An 18,485-nucleotide genomic window follows, 5' to 3' on the forward strand; every position below is an offset into this window, starting at 1 on the left:
GCTTCTTTATTTACATTGCCATAAGCTCCAATGCAATAATCAATATGTGATAGTACGAGGCTTTGTACTATAGATGCCTTAATTGGATAAGGCAACATATTTTTCAAACGGTATAGAGAGTGCAGTGCACCAAACGCCTTTTTGCATACATGATTTATATGATCCGCCCATAGAAGATTCTGATCAAATATGAGGCCAAGATTTTTCACTTTTTCATCAAACGCTATATGTGTGCCATTTAATGTAATTTTAGGAAGCTCAGTGCTCTGCAGTCTGGAAAGGATATTTCTCGAACCAATTATGATACATTTAGATTTATTGGGATTTAGATATAAATTATTAGATTGGGCCCAGGCACTTATGCGTTCCAGGTCTAAATTTATGAGTGAGATAGTGTCATTTATGTCTCCAAGATCTGTCGAAGTATATACTTGTACATCATCTGCATATAAGTGATATTTAAGGTGACGAATTTGTTGAGACAAGTCATTTATGTATATAGAGAACAGGATCGGTGCTAAGACTGTTCCTTGACTGACTCCACAGTGCACTGTTGTCCATGAACTTTGATTGTCCATGAACTAATTTTATGTCTCTAACGTAAAGAATTTCGAGAAATGATTATCCTGTAATAACAGTTGTAACTTCAATCTTCCTGCCTTCTTTTCATCCCTTCTAGGGAAATATAAAACAACGATGAAACATGCATTTCATTATTTTAAATAAGTAAAATTATTAAATTTCGTGTCTCGCAGATATGGAGATTTTATTATAATAACTGCCACTCTTTATTTCTACCTTTCCGCGCCGAATTTCCATAAATCTTTCGTTAGTAATACGTTACGTCATTGTTAGAATTTTAAATTTCTTGCTTAAGCGGTTTTGCCTGGGCATTGATCACTCACTCAGGATTTAGAGAGAGAGAAAGATAGATTTGCGAAGAAAGTTACCCATAATAATATGTCGTAAGTAGTATGCTTGAATACATTTTGAAGGAGGTAAAGGTGCGTGTGACGTCACAATTTGCTGCTTCCCTTCTCAGTAAACCACAATGAGAGGGGAAGCAACAGGCAGGAAACTCGATAAAATACAGTGGCGACAGGCAAACAAAAACTTCGACACTGTAGTCAACGGTTTTACAGGCATTCATGGTTATGGGAACACTGCCAATACGCTGTTTATTTCATTCACTTAACCTCATCATTTCCCCCCTCCATTGCTAAACGTGTTTCTTTCATGGTTTCTCTGATTGTAAAATTGCATCATGGATCGGCCAGTTGGAAATGACTCCTAAACTCGATGCTCTCGTGTATTCACCTAGTCCTGAGTTTGATTCTCATAATCATCATCCTAAAGAGTATTCTGGTGTTAATAGTAAGTCAATTGTCGCAAACTGAAAAGCACTTACGTATTACGTTCGTGATCCACGACACAACAGACTCGGTGACTCGTACAGAACTGGAAGGGGGGGAGGGAGAAAGGAATTCGCCACTTATACAAGTTTCACGTCTATTACTAATATAGTAGTATACGTAAGGTGTCCAGAATATTAACTTTTAAAAAGGACGCATATGAATCGCGGGGGAAGATGTGTAATATTTCCATATTATATTTTGAGTGTCAGGGTTTTCAAGTTAAAAAAGAAAAATGATAATCTCGCAGCTTCTTTATAAGTAATACCCAACAGCTGCCAATTCAGGCACGACCTAAAAATTTCCAACAAATGTTGGTAGTAAACTAGCTCAATATATAGTCATCTCTCATCATTTATATTTTGAATAACAATTATGATACGCTTTGTTTGTATTTGCTCGCGTCCCGTTTGAAAATTATAAGAAACGGGACAACGGTTGAAAAATGGAGACTGTCTCGGCTAAAACTGGAGGCTTACGTTTCCCAAACGTAAGGGGACAATTTCCCTGCCCAAACGAAGCCCCTAAATCAACATCTTTTTATCTTTATGCCAAAATCCTTTTTATCTTTGTTGTTCAGTCATTTCTCGGAATGATAAGAACCTGCTCCTAAGAACTACTTGTTATTTCTTGTTATTGTAATAAAGACAACAGTGAAGGTTGTATAGTTTTATGTAATGCAAGAATAACTTGTATTCGATAAAACACTACAAGATAACAGATTGATACAAAAAAAAAAAAAAAAAAAAAAACAGCGTATTCACTCTTTCCGTAAAGCTGTTTTGGTATTTCCCCCTCCCCTTTTAATGTTTTATTTATAATGTAATATAAATTATAATTTTAGTGAAGTAATGGATTAACGAGTGTTTTCAGGGCTTACTTCCTAATACAAGCCGAGAGCGGTCCCGGGTTCGATTCCTCGGTCGAAAAGGTGTAACTGCTTTTTCAGGCCAGCTATCCTGAGTGAGGTTTTTTGGTTTTCCTCATTCACACCAGGCAGACGCTGGGATGGTACCTTCCTTCCTTCCCCATTTTTTCCTCTTCAATTCCCCGTGCAGTGTGATCACCGAAGGACGTCATCCTTCATATGTGTGATGGGTTAACATGGCCATAGATGACGAAAGCACATAAATCTATTTTGTAATCCTAATCAAGTGCAAAACTTCGTTGTTTCAGTCAAGTATGGCGTCAAAAACTGTTCCTACAGATATCTGTGTTTGCGTAAAGACGTATTATGAAGTACCATCTTACAAGCTGCAGCTTATATATTTTAGAAAATGAAAGGTCACCACTTCTAACAACCAACAGTGTTGCCAGATTGGGCTACAAGTAGCGGATTGGGCGACATTTTAAGTACGTACTCTCGCTACCAAAATTTCAAATTGGGCGGCACGCTACTTTTTGGGCTACTTTTACTTTTCTACAGGCTATATCCATACTAACATAGTAAGTGAAGTTACAATAAAAACTCCCAAAACTCATGAGTCCCAAATAAGGAATGTAGCAAATGAATCAAAGAAGTAAGAAATAATAGTGAAAAAAAAAAAAAAAAAAAAAAACGTACTGCAAATGTTGTAAAGTGTATTTCAGAGTCCACAAAATTGACTTAAGCAAACATGTCTTCTTGGAAATCGAAAGATCGTCTATTTTATACTATCACCGTCTGCCCAGTTCAATGCGCACTGCAGTTCAACTGATCCTAACGTAGTATTGAAATCGATATGACACGCCACTGATAAGTCCGAAACTGCAATCTCCGCCTAACCGTTGCCAACCCAGACATCTCAGAGATTTCCGACAAGTGTTTCCATTAAATCGATATATATATATGAGAGAGAAAGAGAGAGAGAGGGGGTCCCGAAAGTCCCTGACATAGGGTAGCTCTGTTATTATCAGAGTTACAACAAAATGTAAGAGGGGAAATAGTTTTCAAATATGTTTTCAAGCTAAAGTTAAGGATTTTTTTTTTTTTTTTTTTTTAATCGGACGAGCGCTTTGGGCTGTACACTCTTTATACGCTCAATGTTAAATAAAAATGCAACGTTACCATTTACCTATACCCACAACATAAGTGAATGAAGTTCCTGTATTTTACGCGAACGTGTCGATAGCCAACCTCCATTTCAGACATGACTCCATTCACTTTGTTGTATGTCCAAATAAATGGCAACGTTGCATTTTCATTTAACATTGGGCTCATAAAGAGTGTACAGTCCAAACGGCTCGTCTGATTTAAAAAAAGACAAAAAAACTTTAGATTGAAAACATCATATTTGGAGACTGTTTCTCCTCTTACTTTTGTTGTAACTCCAATAATAAGAGTTACCCTGTGAGGGGACTTTTAAGACATCCAGCATTATATATATATATATATATATATATATATATATATATATATATATATATATATATATATATATATGATATAAGAAAAGTGTTTAGCTGCAAAAATACCATTTTTATGTTTAAGCTATAAATATAAAGGTATCCAAGAAAGTTCTGTTGCTTTCTCACCCACCACCTTCGGCATCGACGGCCTTCTCCAACGTTCTGAAAGGCCATGGATTCCATTGCGGTAGAACTTCGTGGGCCGTGAAGCGAAGAAGGTATCAAGTGCATTTTGTACCTCTACTAGGGATTTAAACTGGCGTCCTCTCAGGTGTTTGTCCAAGGAATGGAACAAGTGATAATCGGACGGTGCAATATCCGGGGAGTATGGCGGATGCAATAGTGTTTTCTATCCAAGGCGTAGGATGGTATCCCGGGTCATCCTAGCCACGTGGGGCTTAGCGTTGTCCTGTAATAGTAGGACCCCTTTGGGATTCAGAAGTACTGGCTCCAGAGTTTTGAGTTTCTCTTGAACACGCTTTAACTGCTGACAGTACACAGTTGCATTGATGCTCTGACTAGCTAGTTGCAATTCACGATGCCGCGAACAGTCCACCAAACACACAGAAGGATCTTCTTTTGGTGCAGTGCTGGTTTCGGCTATTTTGGAACCAGTTCATGGGATGCTAACCAATGATGACGGTGCCGTGGAGCTTCGTACAAGACCCACTTACCTCATGTCAACACCCTGTCCAGAAACTGCTCCTTCCTCAGACGAGACAGCAAAGAAACACAAGTGTCTGCTCACGTTGCCTTCTAGCCTGGAGTCAAATCATGTGGGACACATCGGCCCAGCTTTGTAGTGCTTCCCAAGTAGATGGAGGTGCTGCCGAATAGTTTCTCCACTCACACTGAATTGTAGTCCCAGTTCCTCACATGTCTGGCCACTGTTCGCCTAAATTGCTGCCTGAAGATCTTCAGTTTGTACATATGTTGGTCTTCCGGCACATGGTGCGTCTTCAAGTGTTCAAGCGTCAAAGGGCTGGCGTATCTTCCGTCCCGCTGCAGCGGTTTGACCCCAGTTTGAACTCGTACAGCTTACACGTCCTTATGATGCTCTGTGGAAGTCCCATGTTCGCTCTGTCCTTAAACAAATTCACGGTGTAACTGAACTGCCACAACGAGTTAGTATGTTGGATATACCCACTCAGGGCCAATTGAACACAGACCTCCACAAAAGGCTACGGCACTTTCTTGGTTACCTTTATAGTTCAAATCTGCTGCTTTTCGAGCATAACCTTGCTACTTGTTAGTCTTGAGCTCTGGCAACACTGACAGCCAATGAAAACAAGAATCTTGTGGGTTGCCTGAAGTAATTTTTCATTTTCTGAAATATAAAAGTCGAAGCCTTAAGATTGTACTTTCTGGAGCCAATGATATATTGCCAAATTATAAAACAGATTCGTAACAACATGTGTTTGGTTTGGTCAGATTTTATTTTTACGTATTCTAGTTTTACGTAGATTCAAAACTAGAATGGACACTATTTGCATAAAAGTTGTTTGTTAATTCTTTTCTTAGCGCAAAGTTTTTGAAGGTTAGTTACACATGATAATAAACAACGTACATGCGTTAACAGATAATGGGAACGGAAACTATAATTTAGTGTGTCGTGAATAAATGACGGTACAAGATAACCACAATGATTTTCAGACAGGACGAGGAAAAATGTAATTTTAATTGTGTTCGAAGGTTATCCCTGTTGGTTTAGTTATTTGTTAAAAAAAAAAAAAAAAAAAAGTATTTTCTTTCCTTTTTGAGTTTCCTTTGGAAATTAGCGTAGCAAAAGTTAGTTCACGTTGTGACATTGAGCTGTCATTCGGCTAAAATTATATATACCTAGACCTAACAATAAGTCGTAGTAAATTCGCTTTATTTATTTATTTAGCAATTTAAAAATGAAAAGGGTTTAAAATTACATAGACCTAACAATAATAAGTCGTAGTAAATTCGCTTTATTTATATATTTAGCAATTTAAAAATGAAAAGGATTTACGGAAAACTAAAAAAAAAAGGTAACTCTTGCATAGTCGATCTCAGGATTCTCGAATAGAGGTACATAAATCATTAAATTGACAACTATTATTACATGTAGAATGCCATATTATAATTTTATTTTCCTGGATTATATTTTTAGATGGAAATCGCTGTTTACGCGTTCATGTAGCTATTAAAGTTGTTAATGGTACAGTTTACAGTAACAGAAAATATTCATAAACGATTGAGTTATTATTCCCAGTTACTCATGTAAAAGTCTGTAGCAGTATTGCCAGGGGAGTTTCGAGTCAGAAAAAGTTTATATATGTCTTATGCGTTTGTAAATTTTAGGTTTTAGTTGATAGGAGCCCGTAAGCATACACAGAATGTTTAAATATAAGAAAAAATTATTTTAGATAGACAAATCTATAATTAGGACATTTATTAATAACATTCTGCTTACATGTCTGCTCTGAATAGTCACTGTTAACTTCGATTTGTATGATCTCATACTAGCAAGCAGATTTCAAATGAAGAAAAATTAATCTTTTATACTGTTTTAAGTTTAACTTCTGACGTTTGCCCACCGAGGCGAAGAGATGTAAATTATAATGATGATGATAATGATGAATGGTGGAATGAAAAAAAAAATGGGAGGAAACGGGAGACTCAGACAAAACCCACACAACCCTGTTCTACCGTCTCAAAGTCCATTTAGTACGAGCTAACATCGAACCAGGGACGTAACGCACTTGAGATGAACACTCGACCACTGTGACACCGTGGTCTCCTTTCGAAACTGTTGTATTTGGGATTGGACTATTGATAGATTCTGTTAGGAATGTTCATAATCCTGTTTTAATGTAACACAATAGTAGAACATGTCAGATATATTTATATTTCAGGTTCTGGAATGAACAGAAATATGGATGATATAAGGTAGGCGAATTCAGGTGGTTTCAAGCAGTGGCGTAGGGAAGGGGGGAGCCCAGAGAGGTCCGACAATGTACTTTGGTACTTTGATGTTAGTAATTTTTTTTTATATATTTTTATGTTTGTATATTTTTTGTTTGTAATTTCTCTATATGTACCTATAACAGCACTTGCCCCCCCCCCCCCAAACACACATCCTGGCTACGCTACTGGTTTTAAATATTCCGTTTGAGTTTGGTCTCCCCATATGATCTAAATAAATTGAAACTCCCAAATTGAACTTCATCTTCTGTGAGAGGTTGAAGGGTAATAAAAATAGGCGCGAGTTTTTCTGCTTTACATGGAGTATCCGTGTTACATTTAATAAAATATTATAGAACTGCAGAAAAAAAATTCTGTGCCTTTTCATGTTGTAACATCTTCAAGGCAGTGTTGCGCACGAGACTAGTCGAGTCGAGAAATATGTTCTCATTACCTAAATTTTTGCAAAAATCTCATCTGGATTCTCAAATTTTTCTAGTTTGATTCGATTCTCGGAAAACTTTTTCGTCTCGGTCTTTTTTTCTTAATTTGTGAACAAAAATTTCCCCGATATTTTTTCTTAATTTGATGTAGAAGTTATCAGAATCCTCCCAAGTCATGGAGGTCCACGAAGAGTGTGATACAGGAACATTTTAATCATATTTATTATTGGAGTATATTGTGTAATGACTTGGGTATCTTTAAACGTTGATAAATACTTTTCATTATGTTCGTACAATCACATTATCAATTTATAGTTTTTCATATTGTGAAAATCGTGAAACACTAAAACAGTGTTTGAAACCAAAGACTTGCGTGAACTACTGTTAACCACTAGGCTCGAGAAATTTCTCGTCTCGTTCGGATAAAAACGTGAATTACCATTTTTCTAGTCTTGTCCCGAATTAAAAAAATCTCGTGGGCAATACTATTTCAAGGATTGATAGAGAAGGGAAGGTGACTATGCTGTTTGTAGAAGATTGTATATGATGATGATAACCTTAAAAATAAATAAATAAATAAAATAACTCAAGATTTCTGGATCTCACAGTTATTCTCTGTAGGCTAAAGAAGGCGATGGTGATGAAAATTAGTGAAAGGTGGAATCAAAAAGTAGAAAAAACTAGAGAAAAATTAAATTTAATCTTTGAGTTTTACATCCCACGATCACTGGCTCAAACCCCAGGGGGATGAGGGGGACATGTTCCCTTCAATCTTGGAACTGGGAGACCGTCCCCCCCCCCAATAATCCAATTTAAAATGTGTTTTATGATCAGAAATGTGATGATGATTTGTGTCCGATTGCCACTAAGGAAAGTGAGATGAAATTGATGTTCCCCCGAATAAGCCTCAAATCTGCCCGCCTCTCAATGTTGAATACAACTCTGCTCCGCTGATCCTCCACATCGTTATTTTTTCAACTTCATAAATATTTTGAACATCGCTTAAAAAAGATTATGGGAACGGTCTTATCCCCCCCCCCCCCAAGTTGAAGGCAGATTTGCGTCGCTGCCCACGATTATGCCGTGTGGACTGAAGAAGACGGTGATGATGACAAATAAATAAAATGATGGAATGAAGAAAGTGTGAGGAAACGGGAGAACCCCGAATAAACCCACGCACATGGAGTTTGTCCACCACAAAGCCTACTTGGACAAAAAAGTGGACAGTATGACTACGAATGGAAGTCGTTAAATTTATAAAATAATGACTTATGAGTGAAACAGTTAAAAAAAACAAAAAAAACTAATGTGTGTGTTCATTTGTAGTGTAGTATTATAATGGCCAAAACTCGTAGCACATTTCAGTAATTCTAAATATCTAACGATTTAACAAATTTTGAAAGTATGAAAGTTGGGGAAACTAATTTCTTCTTGGAAAGGGCAAAGATAAGTAAAGAAACTTAGTGTTATCACTTTAGTATACATCCTGATAAATCATCGATGGAAGTAGCATATTATATACGATACATGCCATTTTTATTTAAGGTATGCTTATTTACCTTGACCAATAATCACAATGAACTTAATATGACGTCTTCCTAAATTTGTTTCGCTCGAGGAATTGAAATAAAATCGTTGGAGTACACGTGTATCCTTGGTGTCCTCACGCGGGACGCCTGTATTTTTGAGACACTGATTATTGTGTCGGTGTATAACGTCATTAAGTGGCTAAGTAATTACTATGCGATAATCAGTGTCTACAAAAACAGATTAGTCTTCGTCTTTTTTCCTTCCCTTCTCTTTCTTGTTTAGTACTTTGTAACATTTAGACAAATATTTTGCTTATTTAAATTTCTGCGTTGTTCAATTAGCTCTTTAAGTTGAAAATTTGTGTAGTGTGCAATTCAGTTTGTCGCTGATACTTTATCTCAGGCTAGAAAATAAGAGAAGGCAGCTTTCCCTACACTGTCTACCAAGGATATCGAATATGTTGTACATGTAACGATTAGTCTATGGTTATACGAGGATGCGTTTCAGATGCCCCCCCCCCTCCGCAGCGAACGCGACCAAGATGGCTACTAGGCAATTTTACTTTCGCCAGTTATGAATCATACTGTGAGACAGTCAGGGTTTCCAGATCTTTTTTTTTATGTAACTCTATTGTGTTACGTAGATTTTTCTGTAATTAACTAATTTTTGGAATTTCCTTGTATTTTTGTGAATTTTCTTTTGCTATATACGCACATACAAGGGTTACTACGAAAGTTTTGAGATGTAAAATAACTTACATACTTAAAATCAATTTAACACTTACATTTTCTCAAAGTATTCACCATTACACTGTACATACTTTTGCATCCTCGAAAACCACTTTTGGAAGCAGTGTTGGCAGTCTTTTTCTTCAAGTGTTGAAAGTTCAATCTCGTAAGCCACTACAGCTTCTTCAGGCCTGCAAAATCTCTTCCCACGCATGTGATCTTTGATCCTGGGAAACAAAAAAAAAAAAAAAATCACGGAGCCAGATCAGGTCTATACGGCGGATGAGTCATAAGTTTGACCTCCGTAGATTCTAAAAACTGAATTGTGATGCTGGCCGTGTGTGCGGACGCGTTGTCATGATGAAGCAGGATCCCACGCAATACAGTTCTTGGACGCCGGTCCCAAAGCTTCCGGAACACTTTTGTTGGACAAACAGTGGTGTACCACTGAGCAGTAACAGTCCTTTGCTCTTCAAGTGGAACAGTTGCAACATGGCCGGATTTGGAGAAGAAAGTTGCGACCACTTTCTTCCCCACACTTCGCGGTTGCTTCACTTTCGTGGGTGGATTTTCGTCTGGAAAGATCCAAACTGTAGACTGTCGTTTATTTTCAGGGTCAAATTGATAGATCCAAGTCTCAAGATAGATCCAAGAGACGCGTCGAGAATTGCCTCCATCAAGTCTTGCAAGCATTTCTTCACACCATTCCACACGCATGCGCTTCTGCTGTTCAAAGTGTGAGGCACCCAACGATATGAAACCTTCCTGAGCCGAAGATAATCATGAAGAATTTTGTTACTGCTGGCGATCCAATGTTCACTGTAGATTCAATGTCCTTGAAAGTTGTTCGAGGATTTTCTCGAATCATTTGTTCCACAGCGGCAATATTTTCATCTGACACAACTGTTGCCGGACGTCGAGCTCTCTCTTCATCTTTAAGCGATGTCCGGCCTCTTCTGAATTCACCAAACCACCGAAAAATTGTAGCACGGGAAGGAGCAAGGTCCCCTTATGCCCTCTGCAAACGGTCAAGGTTTTGTGTCTCGTTCAAACCACTTTTGAAATCGTAAAGGATTATTGCCCGAAAATGTTCCCTTTCGAGCTCCATTCTAGACAGCCGAATACTCCTCACATCAACAAACAAGTGAAGGCGATACGGTCATGCCGATAAGCGAGGCGAGTTGAAACTTGCTTCGCTTCTTCGCTCTGGATACCACTACCGAACGCAATTGTTGGAATTCAAATACTGTGCCACATAATGCGTATCTCAAAACTTTCGTAATGGCCCTCGTACTTTATAATAGCAGAGTTCCAATACTCTGCATAAAGCATCTTCCAAGCAGCTGTTTCTTGCTAAACTCCCCTTGCTTGGCAACACGTCTTTCGTTTTTTCCCCTTCCTTTAGACATCTTTTACTAATTGCGAAACAGCAGGAGGTCTATTGTTCCGAAATGCACCAAATACGCTCGAGCCGACGTATTCTACGTGTTTTTATTACTTTCACGTTTGCAGCGGATTGTGATTAGTCATCCACATTTAAATACATGGTCAGCGTATTCCAAGCGTACGCATGAGCCATAAAAACGCGTTGCGAACGCAATGCATAGCCGTAGACTTAATTTACTTGAGTGATTCTTGTTTTACTTTCTTATGCAACATTTAATTATAATGGATGGTATGCACTACTGGCGTGAACTTCTAACCACGCCGAAACTTGAGTTCGTTCAATGCATGGCAAATTCATAGGAACAGAGCATATCCTTCTACATTCTCGTTACGAAGAGAGTTAAATTAAAAGGTCATGGTACAAGATCGTGCTTAATGAGTAGGTGTATATTCCGGAATATTTCGGAAAGAGAAGTTTCTGAAATTTGAACCTAAAAGTTGGGCTCGGAATTTTGTAATTCCGGAATCACAATACTTTGTCCGAAATTTTGGAACCTCAGAACGCTGAGAACTTGTAAGTTCAGTCCGGAATTCCAGAATGTGGGAACTTCTGTCTGGTATTTCCGAATCTTAATTTCAAAATGCCAAATGCCGTACTTGGTCCAGAATACGTGAATGTCGGAATCTTGGTCATTAAAATAGCGAAGATAAAGAACTGGAATTTTAACCTACAAAATGTCAAAATCTTAGATCCCCTCCCCCCCCACACACACACAAAAAGTTACGAAATGGATTCAATCACTGACAGCCAAGTTACTAAGTTTCTTTGTTTTATGGCAACAAAATTTTAGATGTAAAAGTGTCAGTGGTGTTACGTATATGGAAACTAAGAAGCTAACTTCATCAGAAGAAAAGCTAAGTTCTTGTTTGTAATAATTCTAGTGCTTTGATTATGAAAGCAATGACAATAGCCTAAAGTTAGAGCGAGCTTTTCTAAAAGAACATTCCTGTTACCATTCTGAACACTTTCATGGACGGCCGCATCTATATCATTTTGTTTGCTTTTTACAACGATACTTTCTTAACCAACATGGAGGCCCTTTCTGTAGGTCATTTTACATTTCTTAATATTGATTTGTTTAAGATGTTACATAAATAGAACATTATTCAATACTATTATAAACAAGTTTGATTCCAAGTAGGGTAAACTTCCCAAAACACTGATATTAGCACTGCAATACCAACACCAGATCAGTTTCATTTGCATTATCCTCATCCGTACCTACATACTTGCATACACTGACAAGCTAAATCAATATGATCACCCACTACTTTTTGAATAAAGTTGTTGGGTAAGAGAAGCAGCACCGCTCGCCAGGTGGTGACAGGGATTTCACTCGATCAGTCAATGTGATGCTTATAGAAGGCTGGCGATCTAGGAGGCAAATTGTGATGGCCAAACAGCTAGGAACTAACATATCGGAAAAAGCGCAACCTGTCTTGTGTTCGCGAGCTGCCGTGGTTAATGTCTTCTAAAGGCGAAACCAGCACCAAGCCAGAAGACATCGGACTGCCACATCTCATTAAAAATGTCGAACGTTGTAGGCTGTCGAGGTGAGTATAATAGGATAGGACACAAACTGTGACGCAGACTTTAACAGACTTGAACAGTGGACAAAGCACAATTGCGTCTGAGGATACAGTTCACCGTATGCTGTTAGATACGGGCCTCCACAGCGGACATCTACACGTTTACCAATGCTATCTCAATTGCTTGAATGGTCCCCAAGCCCACCTGATCTTAACTCAGTCGAACACATTTGGGGTGTCATTAACCGCCAGATCCGAGCCCATCACTCCCCTCCTGCGCGGAATTACACCCATTTTAAGTGACTGGTGAGCGGATGTGGTACACCATGCCCCCAGCCATCTACCAAGCTCTCATTGCTTCCATGCCAAACCGCATTGCTCCTGTCCTGTAAGCCAAAGGTGTACATATCAGATATGTAGGCGGTCGTAATGTTCTGACTTGTCAGTGTACACACCGTTACTAAATTACTTCTCTTTTGGGGCCGCGGTAGCGTGGTGGTAGAGCGCTCACCATCTGTTTGTGAGGTCCCTGGTTCGATCTCAGCCCCCACCAAGTTCGCTTCGTAATGGACAAATACTCGTGTGTGTGTGGATTTTCTCGGGTTCCCGTTCACTTTCCTACTTTCGTAATTCCATCATTATCATCCACTTCATCGTCACAGTCCCCCTTAGCTTTTATGCATGATCGTGGAACTTTAAACTTAAAACTCATGGAAGAATATATTGAAACATATTATTTGCTTTGGAAATGTTTCTGTATGTCTTGATAGAATTACTAACTATATAGCATTGATTAATACAATTATGTGTAATTCCAATGGTTTTCCTTGTTTCTTTCAGAAAAATGTGTTGGGACACGTCACACCAGCAACCGCATCGTCGAAAAGCAACTTGGGATTTATCCATGCCTTCATTGCTTCAATATCGGTCATCATTGTCTCCGAACTCGGAGACAAGACTTTCTTCATTGCAGCGATTATGGCAATGCGACATCCTCGAATCACAGTGTTCCTTGGAGCAATCACGGCGCTCGCTGTCATGACTATTCTCTCAGGCAAGTAGATACAGCAATTACTTCTTTCCTGATAATTGCACTTATTACCTTCGTGATATTTTCTGTAAAATTAGTTTTTTGAGATTCGTCTCTAAGCTTTGCAAGCGTACGAAAAGATCAAAATGCATAGAGAGTGGTTCGAAAATGTAACGCGATTTTAGTCTCTTCAATCAAGCGACTCATGTGAGTGAAATTTTGTTTGAAAGAGTCTGGAATTTAGTAATTGCTCAAGATCCCTCTCGTCACATTATTCCTCCGCAGCTTTTGTTATTTGCAAGATGATCCCATAATACAAGGCGTTTTGTGTTCTGCAGCTTAGCAAAATAAAATACGTGCTGCGTGCATGTCAGAAGCGTTTGTGTCGTGACGCCTTTTCGCGAGAAGTTTCTGTATAAATTTGCACTTCAGGCTTGAAACCACATTAGTACTTCAAAAGTGACGTCAAAATGACGTCTCACTTAATCATTTCTAGAAAAAGAAAGAAATTACTTGATGCTAGGGCCGGTGGATTTGGAGGATGGGGCAAGACTTCATATCGTAATTCCACTGTCTTTGCTATATATGCATTAGCTGAAGACCTAGTGCATTGCATGCCAGCAACAATAACTCTTTGTTGAATATTCCTCGACGTTTGATTTTCAGTTTCTTTTGTAACCGACTAACGAGATGAGAATAGTATTGACTAGTGATATTTTGACCTTTTGGCGGGTAGTCTGTAAGGTTGCCTGGAGATATGGCTGTTATTTTGATTATGGCCGGTGACCGGTACGAATTTCTTACCAGCCACTTTACGACCTGTATTTTGAAATCTGTAATCCAGAAAAAGATATCGAAATTCAACGGTGCCTTTACAATTACGAATTTCTGTTGTATTATACATTAAGCGATATATATATATATATATATATATATATATTTGGTCTAGGAATTAATTCGTGCGGTTGGTACGCACACATTGAAGCTGTAGTACAAACACAAAATACATAAATACCTTAAGAAAAATATTGTCCATCGCTAGCCACCACTTTCGCCCATCTGTCAGGCAATGTACGGATTCCGTGGCGAAAGAAGTCCTCATCCTTGGAAGCGATCCAGTCAGAGACCCATGTTTCGATATCTTCTGAAGAAGTAAACCGCTGTCCAATCAAATCGTTGTTCATGCAATCGAACAAGTAGTAGTCCGAAGGAGCAACGTCTGGTGAATACGGCGGGTGGGGTAAAACTTCCCATCCGACATTTTCTAAATAGGTTTTGACCGGTTTTGCGACATGTGGGCGAGCGTTATCATGTTGAACAATAAGTTTATCATGTCTGTTCTCCCATTCTGGTCGTGTTCTGGCCAGAGCTTGCTTCAAACGCATTAATTGTCGTCGATAACGTTCTCCATTCATAGTTTCACCCGGTTGCAGCAGCTCATAGTACACCACACCTTTCATATCCCACCATATGCACAGCATAACCTTTGCACAGTGAATATCTCGTTTTGGTTGTGATGGACCTGGTTCACCTGGTTTCACCCAGGCCTTTTTTCGTTTAGGGTTCTCGTAATGGATCCACTTCTCATCACCCGTAATAATTCGATGCAGAAACCCCTTTCTGCTCTGTCGTTGAAGCAGCAATTCGCAAATGGTTTTTCGTCTTTCAACGTCTCTGTCTTTCAATTCATGTGGAACCCAATGTGACATCTTTTGAATCATTCCCATGGCTTTCAAGCGTTTGGAGACTGTTGTTTGATCAACGCCTAATGCTGCTGCAAGTTGTTCCTGCGTTTGACACGAATCTTGCTCGAGCAATGCTGTCAATTCTTCGTCTTGAAATTTTTTTGGCTGTCCAGCTCGCTCTTGGTCTGCCAAGCCGAAATCACCACTTCTAAACCGTGCAAACCACTTCTGACACGTTCGCTCAGCTAGAGCATGGTCATCATACACTTCCACCAAAATACGATGACTTTCAGTCGCACTTTTCTGCATGTTAAAGTAATGCAGCAGTACACCCCGCAAAAACACTTTATCAGGCACAAATTGCGCCATGTTCACTTAACTACAAACTGGTGTTGTTGCCTCTTTAATCCACTGCCCTATACTACGAACGATACGCGATGACAGGGGTTTGCAACACATGTGTGGATACACGGAACTGTGGGACGCTCCGTTCGTTGCGCCATCTCTTGTCCACCCGCACGAATTAATTCCTAGACCAAATATATATATATATACCGGGTGAGGCATTTAAAACTGTTTTTTTGAATATCTGGAAAACTACAAATCGGATTTTGAAAAAGTTGTAATAAAAGTTGTTCGTCTCGAAGGGGGACATCCAATGATACCACACTCGACCCCCTGCCCCCACCCCCCGGGGGCGGGAGGGGAGGCAACTTTGAAATCTTAAATAGGAACCCCCATTTTTTATTCCATATTCTGATTCTCCGTAAAAAAATACGTAACTTTTGTATTGAACATTTTTTCGTTGCGTGATAGATGGCGCTGTAATCGGCAAAAATCAGAATGGCTCACAAACATTTGAAAAATGAGGCATTTAAAACTGTTTTTTTGAATATCTGGAAAACTACAAATCGGATTTAAAAAAAAAAAACGTAAAAAAAATTCACTCATCTCGAAGGGGAACATTCAACAATATCACACTCGACCCCTGCCCAACCTCCCGGGGGCGGGAGGGGGTCAACTTTGAAATATTATACGAGAACCTCCATTTTTTAATAAAGGTTTGGATTCTCTGCCGTAACTTTTGTATTGAACATTTTTTTCGTTTCGTGATAGGTGGCGCTGTAATCGACGAAAATTTGTTACGAACAATTGAAAAATATCCAAGAAATACGCATCAGATTAAGAAAATTAAAGTAGATAGTCTTGATATCTTTGTAAATGCTATCAAATGACACCATAGTTGACTACCGTAACGCTATCTCAGTTATTCTGAAAGGTGGTTATTCTAAAATCTTTAATGAGAAACTGTAATGTTTTAAGCAAAATACTTGATTCTCCAGAACATAATTCATTACTTTGCCCAAATTTTTGGTGTAATTTCTGTTACCGATGTAGGTGAAATTTACTTCAATTGGACTACGTGGACGTAGTATCTATTAGTTTGTTGCCTTTGGTTTGCTGATTCAATGTGAGTCCCCTTGCCTCTCACTAAGGAGGTGCTTGTTTCAGGTAAGTCCCCTTGAGTCTCATCATCGAGGTGTTTGTTTTAGTTGAGCCTCTTGCATCCTACCATTCGGGTGTTTGTTTTGGGGTTCTCTCTTTCCCTCTCACACATCTTCATTGTTTACTGAACAAACGAACAAACGTTCGAAATGGTCCCCCTTTTCTGCAATAGACTACACATTGCAAGTAGGGATAGGCGCGAGTCGAGCTTAAACTCGACTCGAGTTGAATTCGAGTCGAGTCAAAGGTAATTTTCTCGAGTCGAGTTCCAAGCCGAGTCACTGTTTTGAGCTCGAGTTTCGAGTCGAGTCGAGTTTGATAAATGGCTCGCACATTCAGCTCTTTTTAACTCGTTTTTAAATTATGGCCTGTTTAGACTGGAAAGCGAAAACCATGAGAAATGTAAGCAGTAATGTCGAATACTTTTAATATTTCTCTCGACAGAGGTACATCTGGTGGGGGTACGTTTAGTATATGTCATCTCGTCTCGAAAACGAGACAATAGATTTTTATAACGAGACAGCTTCAAATTTCGTGAGCACCAATATAAGTATATACTGTAGTTCTTACCGTCTAGGCTTAGACCTGCACGGTCGACTTTTTGAGCCCCAGAAGAAGCCCAATCCGTGCAGTGATGTCAATAGGCTCGGCTGGTTCAACTGAGCGAACAGCTCAAGCCGGCTCGGTTGGGATGGAAAGCCATCGGCTCGGTTCAATTGAACCGGCTTGGTTGGGACGAGCCAGCGACTCGGCACAATTGAACCGATGGCTCGAGCCGGTTCCATTCGGATCAGCCACCAACTCGACTCATGTGAGCCATCGGCTCGAGCCAGCTCCATTAAAAGCAGCACATCGACTCGGTTCGACTCAGCTTAACTGAGCCTATGGCTGAGCCGGCTCGCTTGGGTGAGCTGTTGGCTCACTTTTCTGTTTGGCTTGATAGTGAATAAGCTGTGAGCCGACCGCTTGAGCCGATGACAACCCTAAACCCGGACCAAGCAGTTTTGAGCATGTTTGACCGACGCCCTATAACTTTTATCAATTTTTGGCTTGCTCCTTCGGAACTCAAACCCAGAACCTCATGATCGATGTCCTTGCCTCCTAAAGACTTGTCGACTACGCAGATAGACAGTCAACTAGTTTTTAGTATTCAGATACAAACCGCCTATCTTTCGTATAATAATAATAATAATAATAATAATAATAATAATAATAATAATAAGTTGTAGTAGTGGTAGTATATTATTAGTAATATCATTGATAATTATATTATCTACGTAGGATATTTGAAAAGAGTATTTGGAACTACACACAGGATTTAGCTCGAATTGGCTCGACTCGACTCGAAACTTAACCCGAATTAGAGTAGAATTTCGAGTAGAGTTGGAGGAAGTTTTTCGAGTCGAGTCGAGTCGAGTTTCAAAGAAAACTTGCTCGAACTCGCTCGTGCCCATCCCTAATTGCAAGTGTTACACCTACAGGAAATCTAACCATGGACTGCTACGCGTGATAGCAGTTCTTGCTTCGTAGACGGTAGTTTGAATAATGCAAAATATATCGCAAATATAGTCACAATTTCGAACATTTTCTTATCACTTGTCAGCGGTGTTTACTCATTTTGATTGTTGTCTATTAGAGCGCCATCTATTAGACAGCGCCAAGAAAGACAATGTTACATAACGTACTCACAAAGTACGTTCACATGTCATTCAGGGTTATGTCGTTGTTTGTATTGGTGAGAATAACTTGTAGTTTCAAGGATTAGTTTCTTGATGAAATTCTATTGGGTGGAGTTCGATTGTGGATTTCACTTTTAATGGGATGTTAACTGAAAGAAAAGAATATGGGCAACAAGA

At 39.2% G+C, this 18,485-nt stretch overlaps 1 protein-coding gene across 6 annotated transcripts in view; it reads left to right on the top strand.

Moving 5' to 3' along the window:
- Positions 1-18,485, top strand: part of LOC145670315 (putative divalent cation/proton antiporter TMEM165) — a 151,098-nt gene that overhangs the window by 75,656 nt on the left and 56,957 nt on the right. For all 6 annotated transcript variants that reach the window (XR_014128256.1, XR_014128257.1, XR_014128258.1 and 3 more), the window contains one exon: positions 13,249-13,462. Coding sequence is in view for 3 of the 6 variants with exons in the window: in XM_081738805.1 (XP_081594931.1) it covers positions 13,249-13,462 (214 nt within the window). In the remaining 3 variants the exon portion in view is untranslated. The remainder of the gene's footprint in view (positions 1-13,248; positions 13,463-18,485) is intronic.

Source organism: Thermobia domestica, chromosome 14 (assembly GCF_964235325.1).
Source record: "Thermobia domestica chromosome 14, izTheDome1.hap1.1, whole genome shotgun sequence".
Classification (NCBI taxonomy): domain Eukaryota; kingdom Metazoa; phylum Arthropoda; class Insecta; order Zygentoma; family Lepismatidae; genus Thermobia; species Thermobia domestica.